Source organism: Podarcis bocagei (genome assembly GCF_964188305.1).
Source record: "Podarcis bocagei genome assembly, chromosome: 13".
NCBI lineage: Eukaryota > Metazoa > Chordata > Lepidosauria > Squamata > Lacertidae > Podarcis > Podarcis bocagei.
In genome coordinates this window covers 53,526,989-53,550,663 of record NC_138138.1, presented here as the reverse complement: position 1 = coordinate 53,550,663, position 23,675 = coordinate 53,526,989, and the positions used below count along the sequence as shown (strand labels likewise).

The 23,675-nt window shown below is 49.2% G+C and overlaps 1 protein-coding gene across 3 annotated transcripts in view; it reads left to right on the top strand.

Annotated features, from left to right (window-relative positions):
- EFNB3 (ephrin B3) overlaps positions 1–23,675 on the top strand; it is a 69,865-nt gene that overhangs the window by 33,526 nt on the left and 12,664 nt on the right. For 2 of the 3 annotated variants that reach the window (XM_081168061.1, XM_081168060.1), the window contains exon 2: positions 11,687–11,979. In XM_081168061.1, coding sequence (XP_081024187.1) covers positions 11,687–11,979 — 293 coding nt within the window. Of the gene's footprint in view, positions 1–3,478; positions 3,505–11,686; positions 11,980–23,675 lie in introns of those variants that run through there. The other variant, XM_081168062.1, reaches the window with a different exon arrangement.

Here is a 23,675-nt window from a genome sequence, read left to right as displayed (position 1 = left end):
GTCCTCCCTCTCCTCTTCTCTCTCCCCACATCCAGCCCAGAGGCTTGTCAATTCTTGATCCTTCTCCTCCCATCCAGGGAAAACGGAGGGCCAAGGACCCGGGTCTTTCTCTCCCTTCCCACCCCCCACCCCCGTTAATTATTGCCAGAAGATGCAAACCTCACCAAGGCCCAAAGTCAGTGGCTTGGAAGAGACTTGAAAGCAGCTTGGAGAAAACTCCAGCTCCGAGGACCCAGGAGTCCTGGAAAAAAATGCACACATACACACTCAATCGGTCGCCCTCTCTTCCCTCCTTTTCCAAACACTTATGTGCTCCTCTCCAGAGGCAGCTGTAGCAGAGCCTCGGGCAAGGAATCGTATATCCTCAGCTGCCCGCATTCAGGACTCTTACCAAATTTTGACTGTGTTTTAACTGCCTTTGCCCATCACTTCCAGCTTCTTGCTTTGTTCGCTCCCACCCCTGCCGGCGATTGTAAGCGCCTGGCAGCAGAGACCTGCCTTTTTTTTACCTAGTTACAGATAGGTAGCCATGTTGGTCTGCCATAGTCAAAATAAAAAAAATTCCTTCTAGTAGCACCTTAAAGACCAACTAAGTTAGTTCTTGGTATGAGCTTTCGTGTGCATGCACACAAAATGTATCTGTATGTGTGTATCTGAAGAAGTGTGCATGCACACGAAAGCTCATACCAAGAACTAACTTAGTTGGTCTTTAAGGTGCTACTAGAAGGAATTTTTTTATTTTTTTTACCTATTAGGCTCTGCAAACTCCATGCACATTGATGGCGCTGTATAAACACACCTGCGGTGTCAGCAAATAGCTGCCTCCGCAAGCCTACCTGTCTGCATCCAAAGCCACCCTATTGAGCCCTGGGAACATGAATAATAATAATAATAATAATAATAATAAATTTTATTTATACCCCGCCCTCCCCAGCCAAGACCGGGCTCAGGGCAGCTAACATCCGATATAAAAACAAATTGATCGGAATACAACTTTTAAAAAAAGATTAAAATACAACATTAATGAAGCAGTAAGTGTGCCTCTGAGCACGTGCAGTGTGCCCTGTGGCTCACAGCAACCAGCCCACACACATCTCGGACAGCGTTCCGGAGAAAAGACCGCCGGTTCCTCCAGACTTCCTTTTGTGCTGTCTTTAAATCGCTGCATCTGACCACTTTTTTAAAAATAAATATTTTTGCCCCTGCGAAAACCCACTCTTTAATGCTGAATCGGAACAAATAGCAGTTCAGGTTTTCTGTGGGGCAAAAGATAAGTGTGGAGACTCGAATGAAGTGACTTGAAGGCAGACAGCAGTCTGGCTGCACGGTTCCCCATTTGAAATAGTGAAAGCTCTTCTCCGCCTTTCCCCAGAAGCGGCTGCAATCTCAGGGTCGGCGCCTCACCAATTGGTCCACCCCAGAGGCAGCTGCAACTTTTTGCGGGTGCCTCCCCAGCACCCCACCCGCTTTGCGGCAGCTGTGTATCCCCTCTGAACAAGGGGGGCTCTGTGTGTGATGTGGGTCTTTTTCTGTATCGGGGCAGCGGAGGTCAGGAGGAGTTAATTATTTCATTAAGGGCAAGGTGGCTGAGGCAATCAGGTCCGGCCACCCCCCCCCAACCCCACAGCCGATAGGAATCAGAAAGCTTCTCCCTCCAACGAGCTGGAACAGGACATGAAGTGTAAGCCGCAGGGGTCACACAGGCAGAGAAGGAGAGCGGAGAGCAGTGGGGTCTCTAATATTTAACCAGGAGTACAGAGATTACATTCCTGCTTGACGAAGAAACAAGGAGGGGGGCTGAAGAGGGGCATGCTGGGTGATGGGGCACCATACATTGAAAGCAGATTCCAACCCCAACCCCCCCAAAAATATCCTGGGAACTGTAGTTTGTTAATGGCCCTTTGCATTGTAGGGAGCAAACCGCCGTTCCCAAGATTCTTTGGGGTGGTGTTGGAGAATGCGCTTTTAAATACCGTATTTTTCGCTCTATAAGACGCACCAGACCACAAGACGCACCAATTTTTGGAGGAGGAAAACAAGAAAAAAAAAATCTGAATCTCAGAAGCCAGAACAGCAAGAGGGATCGCTGTGCAGTGAAAGCAGCAATCCCTCTTGCTGTTCTTGCTCCTGGGATAGCTGCGCAGCCTGCATTCGCTCCATAAGACGCACACACATTTCCCCTTACTTTTTAGGAGGGAAAAAGTGAGTCTTGTAGAGCAAAAAATACGGTATATGGTGTGTACACAGCCCTGGGCTCTCTTGAATTGGGGGTTCCCAATTGGAGGAGCCAAGCAAGAAGGGGAGAGGCAGTTTCTGCAAAGAGTGGGGTGGGAGAAAGAGATTATTGCCTAATGGTTGGGAGCCAAGAATCCTGGGTTTTCTGGAAACTGGGTCATAATGAGTTTGACCAGGAAGAGGTGGGGGAAAGGGAGACTTTATAGCCTAGACTGCTGTGAGCCAGGACTCCTGGGTTCCCTCCAGTGGCTTAGGGGGAAGGGGAGGCCCGGTGGGTCATGGCAGACATGGAATTATATTCCAGGACTCCTGAGTTCCCAGCGATGGGTGGAGGATCTCCCCTTTCTTCTCTCTCTTTCGCTCCCGCCCTCCCTTTCTCCCCCTTTTTTCCATTTTCTCGTTAGCTCCTTTCCTGAGCTGTCACTTTCCATTTCATCTCCTCGCCCTCGCCCTCCCCAATTCCAGCTGAGCCCATGACCCCGTTACAGGAGGGGAGGAGGGGCAGCGGGGAAGGGGAGGGGGGTGCGAGGGGAGGGGGGCAGTAAGAAGCAACAGGTCCTACTGCCCCCCAAAAATGGTTCCAGACCCATTTCCATGAATTGGGCGAGGCAGAGAGAGACCTGGTACCTGGCCCCAAGTTTGGACCACAAAAGAGTGACATCTGGTTGGAAAGAATGAGGAGCCCCCCCCAAAAAAAAATTAATGCATGCACACTCATGGACACACAACACACAAACACACACACTTTGCCCCCTCTCGTGACCCTAGAGAGGTGCCCACCCGCTTCCTGCTAGGCCCCTCCATCACCAGTTGGCATGTGTTGCCACGGCAACGGTAGCCATTGTACCCTTACTACCAGGAACACCCCTGGGGGAAAGGTTTGGGGCTTGGTTTTTGCATGGGGGGGAATCTAGGATGAGGGGCACATGGCCGCCGTTCTTGGGCACCCTGAGTGACCCTAGAGAGGTGCCCACCCGCTTCCTGCTGGGCCCCTCCATCACCAGTTGGCATGTGTTGCCACGGCAACAGTAGCCATTGTACCCTTCCTACCAGGAACATCCCTGGGGGTAAGGATTGGGCCTGTTTTTTGTATGGGGGGGCGGGCATCTAGGATGGCTGCCGTTCTTGGGCTCCCTGAGTGGAGCATCTTGTACTGGGGGCGCCAATGCCTGAGCTTGTTTTTCAAGGGATGGGGGGGCACCTCTGGAAAAGAGTTGAGCGACGGGGCCTCTCATAGGCCGCTGTTGTTGTTTTGGAGATGTGGGGCAGGTAAGGATCCCTCTTGGATCCTGGGGGGTGAGGGGCAAATTAGGCCTGTGCTTGGGGAAGGCCTCGCAGCCAGGACTCCGGGGTTCTGTGTTGTGGAGGGTGAAGGGGACAACACTTTTTGTGTCAGGACGCCTGGGTTCCTTCAGAAGCGATTGCAGATGAGCCTGCAGGGAGCTGGTTTCCTTGGGGTGTGGGAGAGCTGAGGAGAGCCCGGATGCCTGGGTCCCACTCAGGGTGAGGGCGGAGCGGGGGTGTGTGCGCTGCGTTTGTTTTTGTGTCCTTGTTTCTTTAACGTTTTGGAACAGAAAGTACTCGGGTGCCAGGAATGAGAGCCAGGTTTCCCCCTAATGAAGTCATCTGTACACCCCCCCTTTCAGTTCTATAAAAGGAAAACAAGGTGTGTACTGATTGTAGCCCCAGAGCTAGGACTCCTGGGTTCTCTCCTCTCCAGCTTAGAAGCATAGGCCATTGCCCTGTGCCAAGTCAAATCCTTGAGCCATCTAACCCCATAATGTCTACACTGGCTGGCAGAATCATAGAATCATAGAGTTGGAAGAGACCACAAGGGCCATCGAGTCCAACCCCCGGCCAAGCAGGAAACACCATCAGTGCACTCCTGACATATGGTTGTCAAGCCTCTGCTTAAAGACCTCCAAAGCAGGAGACTCCACCACACTCCTTGGCAGCAAATTCCACTGTCAAACAGCTCTTACTGTCAGGAAGTTCTTCCTAATGTTTAGGTGGAATCTTCTTTCTTGTAGTTTGGATCCATTGCTCCGTGTCCGCTTCTCTGGAGCAGCAGAAAACAACCTTTCTCCCTCCTCTATGTGACATCCTTTTATATATTTGAACATGCCTATCATATCACCCCTTAACCTCCTCTTCTCCAGGCTAAAACATGCCCAGCTCCCTTAGCCGTTCCTCATAAGGCATCGTTTCCAGGCCTTTGACCATTTTGGTTGCCCTCTGGACACGTTCCAGTTTGTCAGTGTCCTTCTTGAATTGTGGTGCCCAGAACTGGACACAGTACTCCAGGTGAGGTCTGACCAGAGCAGAATACAGTGGCACTATTACTTCCCTTGATCTAGATGCTATACTCCTATTGATGCAGCCCAGAATTGCATTGGCTTTTTTAGCTGCCGCGTCACACTGTTGGCTCATGTCAAGTTTGTGGTCAACCAAGACTCCTAGATCCTTTTCACATGTACTGCTCTCAAGCCAGGTGTCCCCCATCTTGTATTTGTGCCTCTCATTTTTTTTGCCCTAGTGCAATACTTTACATTTCTCCCTGTTAAAATTCATCTTGTTTGTTTTGGCCCAGTTCTCTAATCTGTCAAGGTCGTTTTGAAGTGTGATCCTGTCCTCTGGGGTGTTAGCCACCCCTCCCAGTTTGGTGTCATCTGCAAATTTGATCAGGATGCCCTTGAGTCCATCATCCAAGTCGTTGATAAAGATGTTGAATAAGACTGGGCCCAAGACAGAACCCTGTGGCACCCCACTAGTCACTCTTCTCCAGGACGAAGAGGAACCATTGATGAGCACCCTTTGGGTTCGGTCAGTCAGCCAGTTACAAATCCACTGAGTGGTAGCATAGTCAAGACCGCATAGTCAAGACCGCAGAGGCTCACCGGGATTTCAGGCAGGGCTTCCGGCCATACCCGGAGCTGCTGGGATTTGAACCCAGGACCTTTTGCATGCAGAGAGCAGCTGCTCTGCTCTTGCCCTCCAGGAACAAGGCGGCTGGGGTAGGAGACTGGTATGCAGGGCTGCTAGATCAACTGTTTCCGAAGTTTGCCTTTCTCCCCTTGCCTGCCAGAGCTGTGCAATGGACTTGTGCGATTTGAGTATCCGTTTGGTCAAAGGTCCAAGTGTGTGTGGTTATACTGGCAGGTCAGGGTGTGTCCATTAACACGTGTAAGTGACTTTGCCATATCCCTATTTTGCAGCACGGAAAAGTTGTCATTTTCCCCGTCAAGGCCCTATTTCATCATGTGTTTCCCGGCGACTTTCCGCACAGCGAAATAAAATGACTTTTATTTTTAGTGCTCTGTCGGCGCTAGATCGAGGCAACCCGTCCCCAAGCGAGAAAAATAAATGAGCTTTGAAAGATCTACTTTTTAAAAAAGAAAAGTTTTCTCCAACCTAGGTTGCTCTGGATGTTTTGACTACAACTCCCATCAGCGGGTCCAAAGAGCAGCCCGGATTGGAGAAGGCTGACTTTAAAGTACAGTGGTACCTCGGGTTACATACCCTTCAGGTTACAGACTCCGCTAACCCAGAAATAGTGCTTCAGGTTAAGAGCTTTGCTTCAGGATGAGAACAGAAATCGTGAAGCGGCAGCAGGAGGCCCCATTAGCTAAAGTGGTGCTTCAGGTTAAGAACAGTTTCAGGTTAAGAACGGACCTCCGGAACGAATTAAGTACTTAACCTGAGGTACCACTGTATGGGAGAAGGAAAAGTGGTGGGCATTGTTGATACAGAAAGGGCAGCCGTGCCTGTGTTTCCTGTCGATTCGTTCCAAAATGGTTTGAGGAGTGCTAAGCTTTTGAGGAAGGGACGCGGGTGGCGCTTTGGGTTAAACCACAGAGCCTAGGACTTGCCAATCAGAAGGTTGGCGGTTCAAATCCCCGCGACGGGGTGAGCTCCCGTTGCTCAGTCCCTGCTCCTGCCAACCTAGCAGTTCGAAAGCACGTCAAAGTGCAAGTAGATAAATAGGTACCGCTCCGGCGGGGAGGTAAACGGCGTTTCCGTGTGCTGCTCTGGTTTGCCAGAAGCGGCTTAGTCATGCTGGCCACATGACCCGGAAGCTGTACTCCGGCTCCCTCGGCCAATAAAGCGAGATGATCGCCGCAACCCCAGAGTCGGCCACGACTGGACCTAATGGTCAGGGGTCTCTTTACCTTTACCTTTAATGCTGGATACAAACACCCTTTTGCATTGTGTCGCTCAAAATTGAAGCAACGCGGCGGCATTGGCGCTGGCCAGTAGGTGCCAGCCCCGCACGATTCACGAACTGCATTCTGCATTATTTGGGGAAATCACATTTTTCTAGGAGGGAGAATATGATTTTCCCCCCCAGGGGAATGCTTGGAAACTTGGGAAATCGTCTTGGTCCATCTAGCTCAGTATTTTCCACAGGGTTTTCTCTAGTTGCATTGCTCTGTTCAGCATGTGGAATCGAAGATGGGGGATTAGTGGAACTGAATGGGCTCTGTAGACGTATGTTTGATTTGGGATGTTGGGGGAATGGAGTCAGGGGGCTTTAAATAATGCCATCTCTGAAGCAAGCCTGAGAAGGCCTGTACCGTACCTGCTGCCTGTGAGCTACATGGCAACACAACCCCAAGGTCTTGTGTGATGTGGCCCCTCTCAGAAGTGCTCCATTTGGCCTCTGAATTACCATATTTTCCGCTCTACAGGATGCACCAGACCACAAGACGCACCTAGTTTTTGGAGGAGGAAAACAAGGGAAAAAATATTCTGAATCTCAGAAGCCAGAACAGCAAGAGGGATCGCTGTGCAGTGAAAGCAGCGATCCCTCTTGCTGTTCTGGCTTCTGGGATAGCTGCGCAGCCTGCATTCGCTCCATAAGACGCACACAAATTTTCCCCTTACTTTTTAGGAGGGAAAAAGTGAGTCTTATAGAGCAAAAAATACGGTATACCCAGCTGCAAGCCAACTTTGGCTCTTGCCTTATTGCTGGTTTGTGGCAATTATCCTGCCCCTCTTCAAACACTGCTGCCCAGTTAATATTCACATTTTTTTTTGCAGATTTTGGCGAAGCTCTGGCTCGGACTGAGCTGCCCCTGTCCCAGCACCCCTCGGCCGAGACATTTGCAGGGCCAAATGACTTAAGGCTGGAGGGTAGATCCTAGGAATCGCTACGATCGCCACTCCCCTCCTTTTTTGAGCAAGGGGTAGGACCCAGGAGTCTTTTATCCGCTGCTGTGCTAACCACACCGCCACCCCTGGCCAGGCCTCAGTCATGCCTCTTCTCCTCCTGGGCTATTATCTCATTTGGCAGCTGATCTGTCCCAGGGGGCTGGGGACAGGCGGCTCTGGGGTCAAATGTCAACAGGTTTGAATACAGGGTTGGAATTCTTTGTCGGTTCTCTGATGGTTCCTTGCCTGGGTTTGGGGGGCGGCGCATGATGCTCCCAGGGCATGTGGGACCAACTGATGAACAGGGAGAGTGGGGGGTGTCCTGCTGTTTTCGGGAAGGATGGCGCGGAGGATAGACCAAGAAATGCAAATTAAAGACAGATGCAAAGAACTTCACCCCGGAGGTGGAAAAACACAGAACTTCTGGGCTTTATATTTTGCGATCTTTGAGGCAACTTCAATCAGTTGCTTTTTAAATAGGATTTTGCGTGATTATTATTAATATTATTATTATTTAAAGGGATGTGCTAAACGCCTCCAAATGTCAGGACATTTATAAGTAGGGCTGCCAACCCAGTTGAAGAAACCTTCGTTTTTCAATCGCGGGAGTTTTTGTCAGTTAATCAGTTGATTAAATTTGCATAATTTGCATATGGGCAAAAACAGCCGTTCTGAAGCGAGGAAACACGGTCTCTTGTCTGTGTTTTACGATTCCTGCAGTTTGTATTTGAATATTCTGTTGAAAGCCGCCCAGAGTGGCTGGGGAAACCCAGCCAGATGGGCGGGGTATAAATAATAAATTATTATTATTGTCGTAGCAGACATTATCTTAGAGACTTCTGGTCAGATACCTGAAATGTCTGGTGTAGTTGCCTATGCAAGAGATCGTGCTCGCTATGCGCAGTTTTTGTCTGATTTTGGCGGGTGAGCCAAAATGACTTGTCAAATATGGGCGTTATTTTCAGTTGATTGCAAAATACAAACAATTTTGGCAGGCGGGGGCAATCTAGAAAGATGTGGCAAAAGGTTACAACACCCCACACTACAACAAAAAACAACAACAAGCTCTCCTGATGACTTTTAGTCAAAATGCTATGACCCTACCTGCTTAATTTTATTTTTTTCACCACTAGCAACCCTAAAGCAGCCCAGTTCCTTCCACTTTCACTAGGGACGAATGGTTCCCGCATGTTGTGGAGACGTTCTTCCCCAGCAAACTTTTAAAAGGCTTCTGAAATTGATTAGCCGAACCAATCAGTGGGTTAAAATTTGCAGCCCTGATTTATAAACCTAGAAGGAGATTTGCAAGTGGGTGAGGGTGACAGGTCCTCGTGGTATATTCACTGGTCTCGCCTGTGCCTCTGGTGAATGGAGTCAGTATAAGGCTTTTGTTTTCTTGAGAAATGGCACCTGTTTGTCCTGGCGTCAGAGTGAAGCAAAAAGTATTGTGTGTGTGTGTGTAAACCTGCCTTCCGAAACCTGGGACCAGCCGTGAGTTGTAGGAGAAAGCACCTGGAAGGTGCTGACGTCTGCAAATGTTGCATAAGTTAAAGGTAAAGGGACCCCTGACCATTAGGTCCAGTTGTGACCAACTCTGGGGTTGCAGCGCTCATCTCGCTTTACTGGCCGGCGTACAGCTTCCGGGTCATGTGGCCAGCATGACTAAGCCGCTTCTGGCAAACCAGAGCAGTGCACGGAAACGCCGTTTACCTTCCCGCCAGAGTGGTACCTATTTTTCTACTTGCACTTTGGCGTGCTTTCGAACTGCTAGGTTGGCAGGAGCAGGGACCGAGCAACGGGAGCTCACCCCGTCGCGGGGATTCGAACCGCCGACCTTCTGATCGGCAAGTCCTAGGCTCTGTGGTTTAACCCACAGCGCCACCCGCGTCCCTCTCAAATGTTGCATACACCAATGTAAACAATGCTTCTCTCAAGCCCCATTTTAGCATCGCAAAAGCCCTGTGAGGTAGGATAGGCTAAGAGACAGGGGTCATCCAGAAATCTCCATATGGCGTGATGGGGGACTAAAGCCCTGGTCTTTCCCAGTTGCTAGTCCAAGACTCTTAACCACCTCACCCCACTGCTTGCCATGAGAGGCTGTTTGCAGCTGGGCGTGTGATGGGGAAACTGACATGTTTCCAATGATATTGGAAGGTGTCCACCAAATTTCCGGTTACAGAGAGCCTTAAGCCTTCCTGGCTTAATTTAATACCAGTAGTTATCTTCCAACGTCTGGGCTCAGCCCGTTGAGCATTAAAAGGCTGGTTTCTCTGAGCATCTGCAGAAAGCCTTTCCTCAGAGAAACGTCGCTTCCACAAACCAGCCCCAACACGACTGTGTTTTCGATCTTGCTCCTCGCTGCTAGCAACACCTGTTGCTTTGCTTTCGTAATTACACCAAAAACTCAGGCCAATGTAAGTTTCAATAGTGAGAGTGGTCCCTACTCACAAATCAGTAGTCAGTTGTAACAAAAACTAACCCATTCAAAAGTATGTATTCTGACAAGGATTACAAACTCGGAGATTACAAACTCAGACTCATAAGGATATGTATAACACAATAATTCGTTACAGAGTTAGAGATAAGAGTTTATGAGTAGAGATAAGTTCATATTAGTCCTTAGTTAGATTTGCCGTGAAGGCCTTAGTTTCAATCATTGAGCAGAAGTCAGTGATTTGAGTTTGTAATCTTTGTCAGAATACATACTTTTGAATGGATTAGTTTTTGTTACAATTGACTACAGTGGTACCTCGGGTTAAGTACTTAATTCGTTCCGGAGGTTCGTTCTTAACCTGAAACTGTTTTTATCCTGAAGCACCACTTTAGCTAATGGGGCCTCCTGCTGCCGCCGCGCCGCCGGAGCATGATTTCTGTTCTTATCCTGAAGCAAAGTTCTTAACCTGAAGCACTATTTCTGGGTTAGCGGAGTCTGTAACCTGAAGCATCTGTAAGCCGAGGTACCACTGTATTGATTTGTGAGTAGGGACCACTCCCACTACTGAAACTTATATTGGCCTGAGTTCTTGGTGTCCTTTTTTCTTGGTATATTCAATAACAAGAACTCCAGCTTATTTAACGTTGGTTTCGTAATTAAGCACCGCGGGGTCCCCTTCTCCCTCGGGCACCCTGGTTCTTCGCATCCTTTCACCCAGGGTGCTAGGCCACTCGTCTTACTAGAAAACAAGCTCCCAGGTGCTTTGAGGGGAACCTTGCTGGACCTTCGAACCGTCCTGGAAATGGACATCAAGCAAACTTCCCCAGGCGCTGGGGCCGCTGGGTTTTGTTGTTACGAGGGAGGCTGGTTGAAAGAATGCAGGGTCCTATGTATGGGACAAGTAGCAAAACTTGCTGGAAATGTAAGGAAAAGGACGGCGATTTTTACCATATGTGGTGGTCATGTAACAAAATAAAAGAGTTTTGGGAATCGATCTATAATGAGTTAAAAAAGAGGTTTAACTATACTTTTCCAAAAAAGCCGGAAGAATTTTTGCTAGGCTTGGTGGGAGAAGATATTAAGAAGACAGACCAAAGATTATATTTGTATGCAACAACAGCAGCTAGAGTTTTGATAGCCCAAAAGTGGAAGTCACAGCAGATTCCGACTGTAAGGGAATGGCAGATAAAGTTGGTTGAATGCGCTGAAATGGCAAAATTGACACACAGAATTCGCAATCAGGAGGAGACGAAGTACCAAAAAGAACGGAGTAAATTCATGGTTTATATAAGTGAGAATTGTAGAAATATGAAAACGTTGGCAGGATTGAATTAATTCTTACGTCATGGTGTTCTTTTTAATCAGTGAAACTGTGAATTATAGACTGGAATAAGAAAACTTGCGGAAGGGAAGGACGGAAGTCAACGGCTCTATGGAGCATAAAGTAGGATATCTGTAACAAGACTTGATGTTTTTGTTGGTCAGTGTTGGTGTTCTTAAATCTCAATAAAAAGCACCGTATTTTTCGCTCTATAAGACGCACCAGACCACAAGACGCACCTAGTTTTTGGAGGAGAAAAACAAGAAAAAAAATATTCTGAATCTCAGAAGCCAGAACAGCAAGAGGGATCGCTGTGCAGTGAAAGCAGTGATCCCTCTTGCTGTTCTGGCTTCTGGGATAGCTGCGCAGCCTGCATTCGCTCCATAAGACGCACACACATTTCCCCTTACTTTTTAGGAGGGAAAAAGTGAGTCTTGTAGAGCAAAAAATACGGTACTTGAAAAAGAAAGGAAGAAAGAAAGAATGCAGGGTCCTGGCTCCCAATGTACTCCGTTGAGCTGATTTTATCCGTTGCTCCCCTGCAGGTTCCAGAACGAGGAGGGCTACGTTTTGTACCCCCAGATTGGCGACCGCCTGGACCTCATCTGCCCCCGCTCTGTGCCGCTGGGCCCTTTTTCCACAGAGGACTATGAATATTACAAGTTGTACCTGGTCCAGACGGAGCAGGCCGAGCGCTGCGAGATCCTCCGCACCCCCAACCTGCTGCTCACCTGCGACCGGCCCGAGCAAGACATGCGCTTCACAATCAAGTTCCAGGAGTACAGCCCCAACCTCTGGGGCCACGAGTTCAAGACCAACCAGGACTATTACATCATCAGTAAGTTTTAACACCCTGGGGAAGGGGGGGGGACTTCCTTTTCTTTCTGCACGTCCCCTCTGCATACCAAATCCCTCGCTTGCACAGAATTGCAAGGCCTTGAGATGTCTGTAGGTGCCGCCGCCAGTCTGGCAGGCGGTAGATGCGGCTGAAGGAACAGGAAATCGTGGTTAAAACCCATGCACCACACAGGATATTGAGAAACAGAGAGAGAGAGAGTGTAAGAGATCCTTAAAAATAATGTTCAGATCAGAGGTAGCTGAGAGGGATTGCGGCTGCATACACATTGTGCCTTTAAAGCAAGGTTTCCCAAACTTGGGTCCCTAGCTGTTCTTGGACTACAACTCCCATCACCCCTAGCTAGCAGGACCAGTGGTTAGGGAATGATGGGAAATGTAGTCCAAAAACAGCTGGAGGCCCAATTTTGGGAAACACTGCTAAAGCATATTATTTACCGAAAGGAATTCTGGGTACTGTAGTTTGAGGGTTGCTAGGGCCTGGAACTCTTGAGGGGTAAACTATAGTCTCCAGAATCTTTTGAGGGTAAGAATGTGTTTCCAATGTTCTTTAAGGGTATCGTGTGTATGTACCTGTGGGAGCAGGGCTTGTGTGCTTCTACCTAATGCGTAGTATATAGGTAAAGGTAAAGGGACCTCTGACCGTTGGGTCCAGTCACGGACGACCCTGGGGTTGCGGCGCTCATCTCACTTTCTTGGCCGAGGGAGCCGGCGTACAGCTTCCGGGTCATGTGGCCAGCATGACTAAGCCGCTTCTGGCGAACCAGAGCAGCGCACGGAAACGCCGTTTACCTTCCCGCCAGAGTGGTACCTATTTATCTACTTGCACTTTGATGTGCTTTTGAACTGCTAGGTTGGCAGGAGCAGGGACTGAGCAAAGGGAGCTCACCCCATTGTGGGCATTCGAACCACCGACCTTCTGATTGGCAAGCCCAAGAGGCTCGGTGGTTTAACCCACAGCGCCACCTGCACCCCCCGTGTAGTATATGGAATGCACCTATTTATCATTGCAACTTTCCAACAGACTAAAGAGGAAGGCAGTCAGCAAAAATTAAAAACAATCAGAATGAAACAATAAAACCAAATTAAAGCACAACATGGGTGCCTGTTTAAAAACAACACTAAACAGATTGATGTTGTTGCATCTTATGGCATCTTTGTATTTGCACTGCTGCTGGTGGAAAGATGGGATACAAATCAACCAGAGATAGATCTCAGTTATATGGGGAGAGAAGAGATGGTGGCCATCTTTCAGATATTCTTGTCCCTGGCCACGTAGGGCTGTTTTTAGGGCACAACCAGTCCTTTGAATTGCACCCAGAAGTCAATGACGTTGGTGGCTAGGACTGTTTAAGGGTAGACTGCTAGAGCAGTCCTTTATTTGTTCCCAAAGGCCCTCAATTCCTTTGCATCTATGCCCTAAGAACAGACGGGGGAGAAACTGGTTTGGATTGCCTTCGAAAGCGGATTTACTTAATTCACACCGCCCGGGCCAATAAGCAAACCCAGACATCCTTAAAAACTGTGCACGTCTCTGGATGTTGCGACACTGTTCTCCAGCCATCCAAAAATGTGCTCCGAAGTCTTAGAAGAAGGACACATTAGGGGGAATGTGCGTGAAAACGCAGATTTTTGTGTGAACCATTCGCAAAGAAAAATGTACAAATGGGGGGAGAAATGGGAAGAATTGAATACAAGGTTGGAAAACCAGGGGAACCCAGCGCTGAGACATTCTTCCATCCCGACTGGATCGATGTTTTTGCACGAGGTCCAAGTGGCACGTCCACAAAACACAGTTGGGGGTGCTTTAAGTTCCTGCTTCCCGTGGGCCCCCCGGCATACCTGGGGCAGGAGAAGTGGGAGGCAGGAAAAGCGGGAACGTGCGGTTCTTGGAAGGCGGAAGGCGCCTATTCCCTGGCACAGCGGTGGAGAGCAGAACATTAAATGCGCCCATTGCTGCCAAGGAGCGCCCACACCTACTCCATGAATAATCAGTCACCTTTTCCTTAACGACTTGCGACTTGCAACATCCGTAGTTGCTGCTGCTGTCGGTGACGTAGCACCATCCATGTACACGGTGAATTACAAAGAAGGAGAGCTCGGATCCCTGCCCCCGAGGGGCAAACATCCTAGGAAACGGACAGAAGGGAAACAAAGGGAGAGAGGTGGGCAGGGGGAATAGCAGGGTGAGGGCAGAGAAGTATGTGTTTGTTTGTTTCGGATACTGGGGTTCATTGCGGCTGGTTGGGACCGACGGGAGTTGTAGTTCGAAGCACCTGGAGGGCACCGCTTGGGCACGGAGGCGAGCTGATTCTGTTGGTGGCTTCGCAGAAAAGGCAGGCTTTGCGCCTCTTCCAAGAAAGCAGGGAAACGTGGCAACCGCAATAGTTTCACCGCCATATTTTTTATTTCCATGGGCAGCCCCACCTGCAATGCGTGGCCGTTGCCCGGGGTTTATCCTCTTGTCAGAAACCAATGATACCGTGTGACGGAGGCTGGGAGTCCAGCATTTAAGGGGACTGGAGGGCGACTCGGCCTTTGGAGGGAATTTGAGGCTGACTAGGCCGTCCTAAGGCCTGTTCTAGCCCATCTCAGTCCTGGGGCAAAGGAAGAGGGATATATTTTGGGGCACGGCTAGTGAGCATCCCCCTGATCTTTTAAGGAAGAGGAGAGGGACCGAGTCCTCTAACCCCCCCCCTTTCCTCTCCCCTGTCCCTGTCTCATCAGCTCCGGCTGCCTGGGGTGGCCCTTCAGCCATCGCCATGGCAACTGTCTCCTGGCAAACTTGTATGAGCCAGCCACTTGGCTGTACCACAGCAGCCACTTTGGGGTAACCAGCCAATCTCCACACACACCCCCAGCCCAGACACACACACCAATTTGTCTGCTTTTTCCATGGTGTGTGTGTGTGGGGGGGTCTAACTCAACTCCCCCCTTCCTCTTGCGAGCATAAAGCACCCTCCCCACCCCCGTGTCTACCATTTCTGTGATGCGACTGTTTCTGAAGGGTGTGTGTGTGTGTGTGTGAGTGCACCAGGGAACCTGTTTAACGCAAAGTCCCATTTCCTGCCCCAGGGCGTGCAAGCGATATCTGTGGGGTTGTTGTTTAGGGCCACGCAGGCCCAGATATATGGGGTTTGCATGGCTGCCAAGGATGGGGGATAGCAGTTTCCCGTTCCCTCTCCTCTCAAAGACGCACACACACAATTTATATAGATACAGATATATATATCTTCCTCTTTCTGCCTTTTCTTCCCTTCTCTCTGCTTTGCAGCTTGGGTTGTGCCCCTGGGCAAGCAGACGAATGTTGAAAGAAACCCACTTGACCATCCTGCGTCTCCCCCTCCTCCTCTGCCCAACCAGGGGGGGCAAGCGAGGGAATCCAGATCTCTACAGTTGCCGTGGCTTTCACCTTATTTTTTATATTTATATATATATTTTTACAAATCAAGGTCATTGCTCTACCCACCGGGCAAGACAGCCGCCAGCTTCTCCACCACTTTCCCCCACCCCAGACACTGACACTTCCCGTCCCCCCTCCCTCAAAGCCAGGTGATGGGAGCATCAGGGCGGACATAGTGGATTTTTTTCCCGGTGGTGGTGGCAAGGCGTCGTTGACCCAGTTTTTCCTCCCCCTTCAAATGAATTTATGCCCAGCCAAGCATGAGGTAGAGCGCGAGACAGCTGAGTGGAAGGAGGGAAGGGAAGAAGGAAATGGGCTGGCTGGGGGCAGGGAAGGTGGTGGCACCATCTAGGACAGGAAGTGATGGAAGAGGAAACGGCAAGCACCTCATTTAAAGCCCCCCCCCCCAAAAAAGTGGCTGCATCTCAGCACGTTTTGCCTGCCTTAAATGGCGCCACAAAGCCCAGCCACCGTAGAATCACAGAACGACAGAGCTGGAAGGGACCCCGAGGGTCATCCAGACCAACCCCCCCAAATGCAGGAACCACAACATTTTTTCCCATCACTTTCCCTAGAAAGCTTGGGCAGAAATAATCAAACGGTGATGGCCGCGTTTCCAGTGCCATGAGGAAATGGGGTGCATCGCTCTCGCGGGTGCTGTGGGGGGGCGGCTGCCACAAATCTCTTCCCTCTGAGGACTAACAAGTCCGAGGGCACAGCTTCAGGTTGGTGCCAGCCCCCTCCACCCTGGGCAGCCCTTGTAAATCATTCCATTCGCTCAGATATTATATCCCTGGCGAGTATCGGGGAAAGCAATTTAATATTTTTTAATGCATATCCAAGCTGGCCACACACACACCCTCTCAATATACCTAAGGTCAGGTGATGGGCACCCGCCAGGCCGAAAGGTGCAGCGGTCACCGAGGGCCAAACCCCGGCTTGTCTTTTTATTTCTTTCTTTTTTGAAACTTTTAATTTTGGAGACTGCAGCTGTAAAAAGTCCATAGGATGTGTTGTCCTTTTAAAGAAATCGCAGGATGCCCTCAATTGCCAGGAGCCCGTGGTCTCCCTCCGGAGAGGGGCTTGGGCAAGCAAGCAGGCCCCGGCCGTTTGGCGGGGAGGTGGGCACCGAGAGGGGGGTGGGCACGGCCGTCTCTCATGCCTGCCCTGCGTCTGCAGCCTCGCGAAGGGTGGCCCCCCACCGGCCAGGCGTGTTCTTTGTGAGGGCTCAGCCGAGCGAGTCTAAACTGAACCGACGGTCCCAGCTTCCCAGAGCCCCCGGCAGCTGCCAGCGAGAGAGAGTCCCGCGCCGCGCGCTGCACGCGAACCCCCCCCCCCAAATCTCTCTCTTTCTTCTTTTAAAAAATCCATTAGGGTCCCCCGTTTCCCTCGCAGAAGCGGAACGAGAGAACCCAAAGGCTTCGGGGTGCCGCGTGGCATCGCCAGCTTGGAACCTTCCGGAAAAACACCCACTGGACGAAGGGGTCAGAGTCCGCGCTTCAGCAGATCTCAGTAGGGTGGGCAACGTCCCACCCTGTGAACATGTGACAGTGCCCAGTCCAGGAATAACGGATCTGCGTGTGGCGAACTTGAGCCTGTGGCCTTATACCAGTTGCTGGAAACCGCAGGACTGGGGAAGAGAGCATAATGTGGCGTAATAGAGCATCAGACTAGGGCCTGAGAGAGCAGGGTTCGAATCCCCACTCGGCCACGAAGCGCCCTGAGTGACCTTGGCAGTGCCGGATTTACGTACAGTGGTACCTCGGGTTACATACGCTTCAGGTTACAGACTCCACTAACCCAGAAACAGAGCTTCAGGTTAAGAACTTTGCTTCAGGATGAGAACAGAAATTGGGCTCCGGCGGCGCGGCGGCAGCAGGATGCCCCATTAGCTAAAGTGGTGCTTCAGGTTAAGAACAGTTTCAGGTTAAGAACGGACCTCTGGAACAAATTAAATACGGTACTTTTTGCTCTACAAGACTCACTTTTTCCCTCCTAAAAAGTAATGGGAAATGTGTGTGTGTCTTATGGAGCGAATGCAGGCTGCGCAGCTATCCCAGAAGCCAGAACAGCAAGAGGGATTGCTGCTTTCGCTGCGCAGCGATCCCTCTTGCTGTTCTGGCTTCTGAGATTCAGAATATTTCTTCTCTTGTTTTCCTCCTCCAAAAACTAGGTGCGTCTTGTGGTCTGGTGCGTCTTATAGAGCGAAAAATACGGTACTTAGCCCGAGGTACCACTGTATAAGCTAAACAAGCTGTAGTTTAGGGCCTCGCTCTCTTGGGGCCCCCAAAAAATTTAAAGGAAAAAACCCCTGGCTATACAGGTGAAACTCGAAAAATTCAAATATTGTGGAAACGCTCCTTTATTTAATTAATTCAACTTCAAAGGTGAAACTAATATATGAGATAGACTCATGACATGCAAAGCGAGATATGTCAAGCCTTGATTTGTTCTACAGGTGAAACTCAAAAAATTGAATATCGTGGAAAAGTTCCTTTATTTCAGGAATTCAACTTCAAAGGTGAAACTAATATATGAGATCCACTCGTGACATGCAAAGCAAGATATGTCAAGCCTTGATTTGTTATCATTGCGATGATCATGGCGTTGCAGCTTATGAAAACCCCAAATTAACAATCTCAGAAAATAGGAATATTCAAGGGAATCAGCAAAACAAGGATTGCAAATCGAGCAAGATTGGACCTCTGAGAAGTAGAAGCATATCTCGCTTTGCATGTCATGAGTCGATCTCATATATTAGTTTCACCTTTGAAGGTGAATTCCTGAAATAAAGGAACTTTCCCACGATATTCTAATTTTTCAAGTTTCACCTGTACATTTCCAAAATATAAGATACAAAACAAATAAAATAAAACCTACAGACGGCAACAGTGTTTTGTGTTGTGTAGGCTGCTATGATGTAAGTCGTGGGCCTCGTCTGCTCCCTAAAATATCGCAGGTTTGCTCCTTTCTATATATAGGGTGCCTACATTCTGCATGGACTAGTTGCAGGGCAACATGGGCAAATGGCTTGAGATACCTATTAGGTCCATAAATGACCATAGAGCATATATCCAACCCAAAAAACAGCGACAATTTGTTGTTGACAAAGGACAGCTGGACATAGAAAGGGCCCCATTACCTTGCTTAGGGCCTCATCAAACCTAAATCCGACCCTGGACCTTGTAGTCAGTCACTTAACCAACCTCACAGGTTGTTGTGAGGATGAAATGGGGAGCAAGAGAACCAAGTGCACCACTTTGTGGTTTTTTAATAAAAATTTTATTGGTTTTTCACAATTTATATAAACACAAACAATACACAAAACAAACAAACAAACACATAAACCAACATGTATAATTTCAAATCCTTTTTTTTCTTAAACCTTACTTCACCAACTTCCCCATACCACCCCTTTCTGTATCCCATTTTCCAAATTTGTTTCAGCAAATCCTCCCCCTTAAATTTATCTAATTTTCCCTTGTTCGTTTCTTTTACTTAATCTTTTGCAGCTGTAATCCCCTTTTTTTCTATAACCTCAACATTTTAGCACTCATTAATTTTACAATATTTCTCAAGATAAATTTTAAATTTCTTCCATTCTTCTTCCGCCGTCTCCTTTCCCTGATCGCGGATCCTGCCAGTCATCTCGGCTAATGTCATATAGTCCATCACTTTCATCTGCCATTCTTCCAGGGTGGGTAGATCTTGTGTCTTCCAATACTTTGTGATGAGTATTCTTGCTGCTGTTGTAGCATACATAAAGAAAATCCTATCCTTCTTTGACACCAATTGGCCGACAATGCCCAAGAGAAATGCCTCTGGTTTCTTAGGGAAAGTACATTTAAGTACCTTTTTCATTTCATTATATATCTTTTCCCAGAAAGCCTTAATCTTCGGGCACGTCCACCAAAGGTGATAAAAAGTACCTTCAGTTTCTTTGCATTTCCAACACTTATTTTCAGGCAAATGGTATATTTTTGCTAGCTTGACTGGGGTCATGTACCACCTGTAAATCATTTTCATAATATTCTCTCTTAAGGCATTACATGCCGTGAATTTTATACCGGTGGTCCACAACTGTTCCCAGTCAGCAAACATAATATTATGACCAATGTCTTGTGCCCACTTAATCATGGCCGACAAGTGCACCACTTTGAGATCCTTGGAAGGCAAAGGCGATCTAGAAATGTAACAAACGAATATTTTTTTATTATTATTTTGCCGGCCCCAACATCCAAAGCGTGACATCTTTTTTGCGACTGATGTGCCCCACGCCCAGTCAGGGCCCATTGAGACAGCCGCCTTGCTACCTTTTTAAATTTCATTTTTGTTGCTGCAGGTAGCACCAGGTGACAGGGCTGTGGGGGCCTCCCAGCTCCAGCCACCATTTTACTTTCCCACAGGGCTTTGGAGTGATGCTCTGTTGGGGTCGTGTTGGGAAATCAAAATGGCGGCTCCTGGGCCCAACTACCTGGGGCTGGTTGGCGCTGCAACAACAACAACTCATTATTTGTACCCAGCCACTCCGGGCGGCTTCCAGCACATACCATAAAACCTTAAACCTTAAAAAACGTCCCTGTACGGGGCTGCCTTCAGACGTTTACTAAATGTTATATTATTTAAAAAGGTAAAGGGACCCCTGACCATTAGGTCCAGTCGTGGCCGACTCTGGGGTTGCGGCGCTCATCTCGCTTTATTGGCCGAGGGAGCCGGCGTCCAGCTTCCGGGTCATGTGGCCAGCAGGACTAAGCCGCTTCTGGCGAACCAGAGCAGCGCACGGAAACGCCGTTTACCTTCCCGCCGGAGCGGTACCTATTTATCTACTTGCACTGGTGTGCTTTCGAACTGCTAGGTTGGCAGGATCAAGGACTGAACAACAGGAGCTCACCCTTGCAGGGATTCAAACCGACGACCTTCTGAGCGGCAAGTCCTAGGCTCTGCGGTTTAACCCACAGCGCCACCCGCATCATGGGAAGGCATTCCACCAGGTAGGGGCCACTACCAAGAAGGCCCTGTTGTTGTTGTTGTTGTTGTTGTTGACATTATTGATAATATTTGTATATCACCCTTCATCCGTAGATATCAGGGCTGTTCACAGCATTAAAACACAAGCTAAAAAACACAAAATACATAATGAAAACTCGAACAAAAGCAAAGCAGTAACCCTCCACCCATACCAACGACACGTTTAAAACCGTATCGGATGTCAATCAGCCCAAGGCCTGGATGAAGAGGAATGTTTTTGCAGGGCACCTAAAGGTGTATAATGAAGGTGCCAGCTGAATCTCCCTGGGGAGAGCATCCCACAAATGGGGGGGATTGATCAACCCTAGCCACACATTGCATAGGAGCCGGCCCAAGACATTTTGCCGCCTGAGGCAGAGGGCAAGATGGCGTCTTCCCCCATCCCAGGTATTAAGGCTGCGGCAGCTGCTCCATTCTGCCCAACGCTTGAGCCGGCCCTGCGCCATAATTTGGATTAAGCCGCCTGATCAGAGCGGGTAAGGGTGGGGCTGATAGGTGCTCCTATCCCTCGGCCAGGGGTCGATCTAAATCAGCGTTGCCCAACCTGGCGCCCTCTATATATTTTGGACTACAACTCCCATGCCCAGTGGCCCTGCTGGCTGCGGCTGGCGGGAGTTTTAGTCTGAAATATCTGGGGAAAGCTGAGCTAGGCGGCCTCTGGGTTTTTCTCCCGTGCTTGCAGTTCTGTGAAAGGAAAGCTGTGAGGAATTCACCTACTACAACAACAACAGCAGCATGATTTAACCTCACGATAATTTAGTTAGGTTTCAGCTGCCAGTCCTTCTCACGGTTTGTCTTGCTAACACAGGCACCCTTGACTGGTATATTTTTCACAGAACAGGGAGTTTGTGGGCTGAGTTTCAAGCGGAGGACTTCACATATAATTCTATTTTTTATTATTTATTTGTTTTTTTAAAAAAATGTTCCTGAGATTTCTTCTCTGCCTTTCAGGGGCTTATGCCCCACTTGAGGCGGCTTACGTAAATTAAAATCGCCATCGCAGGGGAAAAAAAACATTTTCATAAAATGCACACAAAAGGCAAGCCTGGAAGATTAAAAGCAATCCTCAACGCAGACTTAAGAACAAGACGATGCTCTTCTGCAATTGGGACAGATCTGGGTCGGTTGCGAGGAGAGACGGATGGATTTGTCAGTTCCGGTTCTCTCAGTTTCTCATTCTTTCAATCTTATATCTGGTTCTCCCCGTTTCTGCAGCAATTTGCAGAGGTATTTTTTTTAAGAAAACCTAATGAAAATCGACCAGCATTTTTGTGTGAATTTTTCCTAATACATGCAGTTTTGACTAGTTTTGCAAGCAATTTACCCCAATGAAGCACATTTTTGTATGTTGTTTTTCTGTCAATATGTGTATTTTTACGCATATTACCGAGTGTGGCATAGTGGTTAGAGAGTCGGACTCGGGCCTGGGAGAGACTCGGGTTCAAATCCCCCCACTTGGCCATAAAACTCACTGGGTGACCTTGGAGGGGCGGTCGCTGCCTCTCTCAGCCTGACCTACCTCACAGGGTTGTTGTGGGGAGTAAATAAGGAAGGCGAGAGCCATGTGCACCACCTTGCGCTCCTTGGAGAAAAAAGGGTGGGATATATATGCAATAAAGGGACGCGGGTGGCGCTGTGGGTTAAACCACAGAGCCTAGGACTTGCCGATCAGAAGGTCGGCAGTTCGAATCCCCGCAATGATGGGGTGAGCTCCCGTTGCTCGGTCCCTGCTCCTGCCAACCTAGCAGTTCAAAAGCACATCAAAGTGCAAGTAGATAAATAGGTACCACTCCGGCAGGAAGGTAAACGGCATTTCCGTGCGCTGCTCTGGTTCCCCAGAAGCGGCTTAGTCCTGCTGGCCACATGACCCGGAAGCTGTACACCGGCTCCCTCGGCCTGAAAGCGAGATGAGCGCCGCAACCCCAGAGTCAGTCACGACTGGACCTAATGGTCAGGGGTCCCTTTACCTTTTATAAATGCAATAAACAATAATCGGCACATTTTTGGACAATTTGGAGAGGTTTGCAAGGTTCGCCTTGGATTGCGAGCAGAATTTAATTTCTCCTTGTGCTATTCTGGGCAAGCCTGATCTGTGGGTTTGGCTGCCCCATGCCAGTGGTTGTGGGGCACCCAGGGAGGCAGCCTGCTTGCCAAGATGGCCTCTCTCTCTCTCTCTCTCTCTCTCTCTCTCTCTCTCTCTCTCTCTCTTTCTGTCTCTCTTTTTCTCTGCATCCGCATCAGGCTTTGGCAGAGCAGGTGCGTCAAAACGGCCCACTCGCCTCCGCAGCCTCTGGCTTATTAACAGATCACGAGGGGAACTTTTGTCTGTGCAAACATTAAACATCTTGTTTAAATATTAAGTGACCCTGCAGAGCATCATTTGGAAAGGCAGGGCTGCGTCGGGTTTGTCTGAGAGCGCTGAGGGGGCTGCCGGGTTAGGTGGGGGGGGGGGGTCTGAGTTGCTGGGTAGGAAGGTTGGGGAGCGTCCGCCGAGACCACATAACACCAGTCTTGAAAGACCTACATTGGCTCCCAGTACGTTTCCAAGCACAATTCAAAGTGTTGGTGCTGATCTTGAAAGCCCTAAACAGCCTCAAAGGCCCAGTAGACCTGAAGGAGCGTCTCCACCCCCATTGTTCAGCCCGGACACTGAGGTCCAGCGCTGAGGGCCTTCTGGTGGTTCCCTCGCTACGTGAAGCCAAGTTACAGGGAACCAGGCAGAGGGCCTTCTCAGTAGTGGCACCCGCCTTGTGGAACGCCCTCCCACCAGATGTCAAAGAGAACTACCAGACTTTTAGAAGACATCTGAAGGCAGCCCTGTTTAGGGAAGCTTTTAATGTTTGATGCATTACTGTATTTTAATATTTTGTTGGAAGCCGCCCAGAGTGGCTGGGGAAGCCCAGCCAGATGGGCGGGGTATAAATAATAAATAATAATTATAATAATTTAATAATTATAATTAATTGGGGGACACCACTGGAACCCCCAGGGACGTGGGTGGTGCTGTGGGTTAAACCACAGTGCCTAGGACTTGCTGATCAGAAGGTCGGTGGTTCAAATGGGGTGAGCTCCCGTTGCTCGGTCCCTGCTCCTGCCCACCTAGCAGTTTGAAAGCACGTCAAGTGCAAGTAGATAAATAGGTACCGCTCCGGCGGGAAGGTAAACGGCGTTTCCGTGCGCTGCTCTGGTTCGCCAGAAGCGGCTTAGTCCTGCTGGCCACATGACCCAGAAGCTGTACGCCAGCTCCC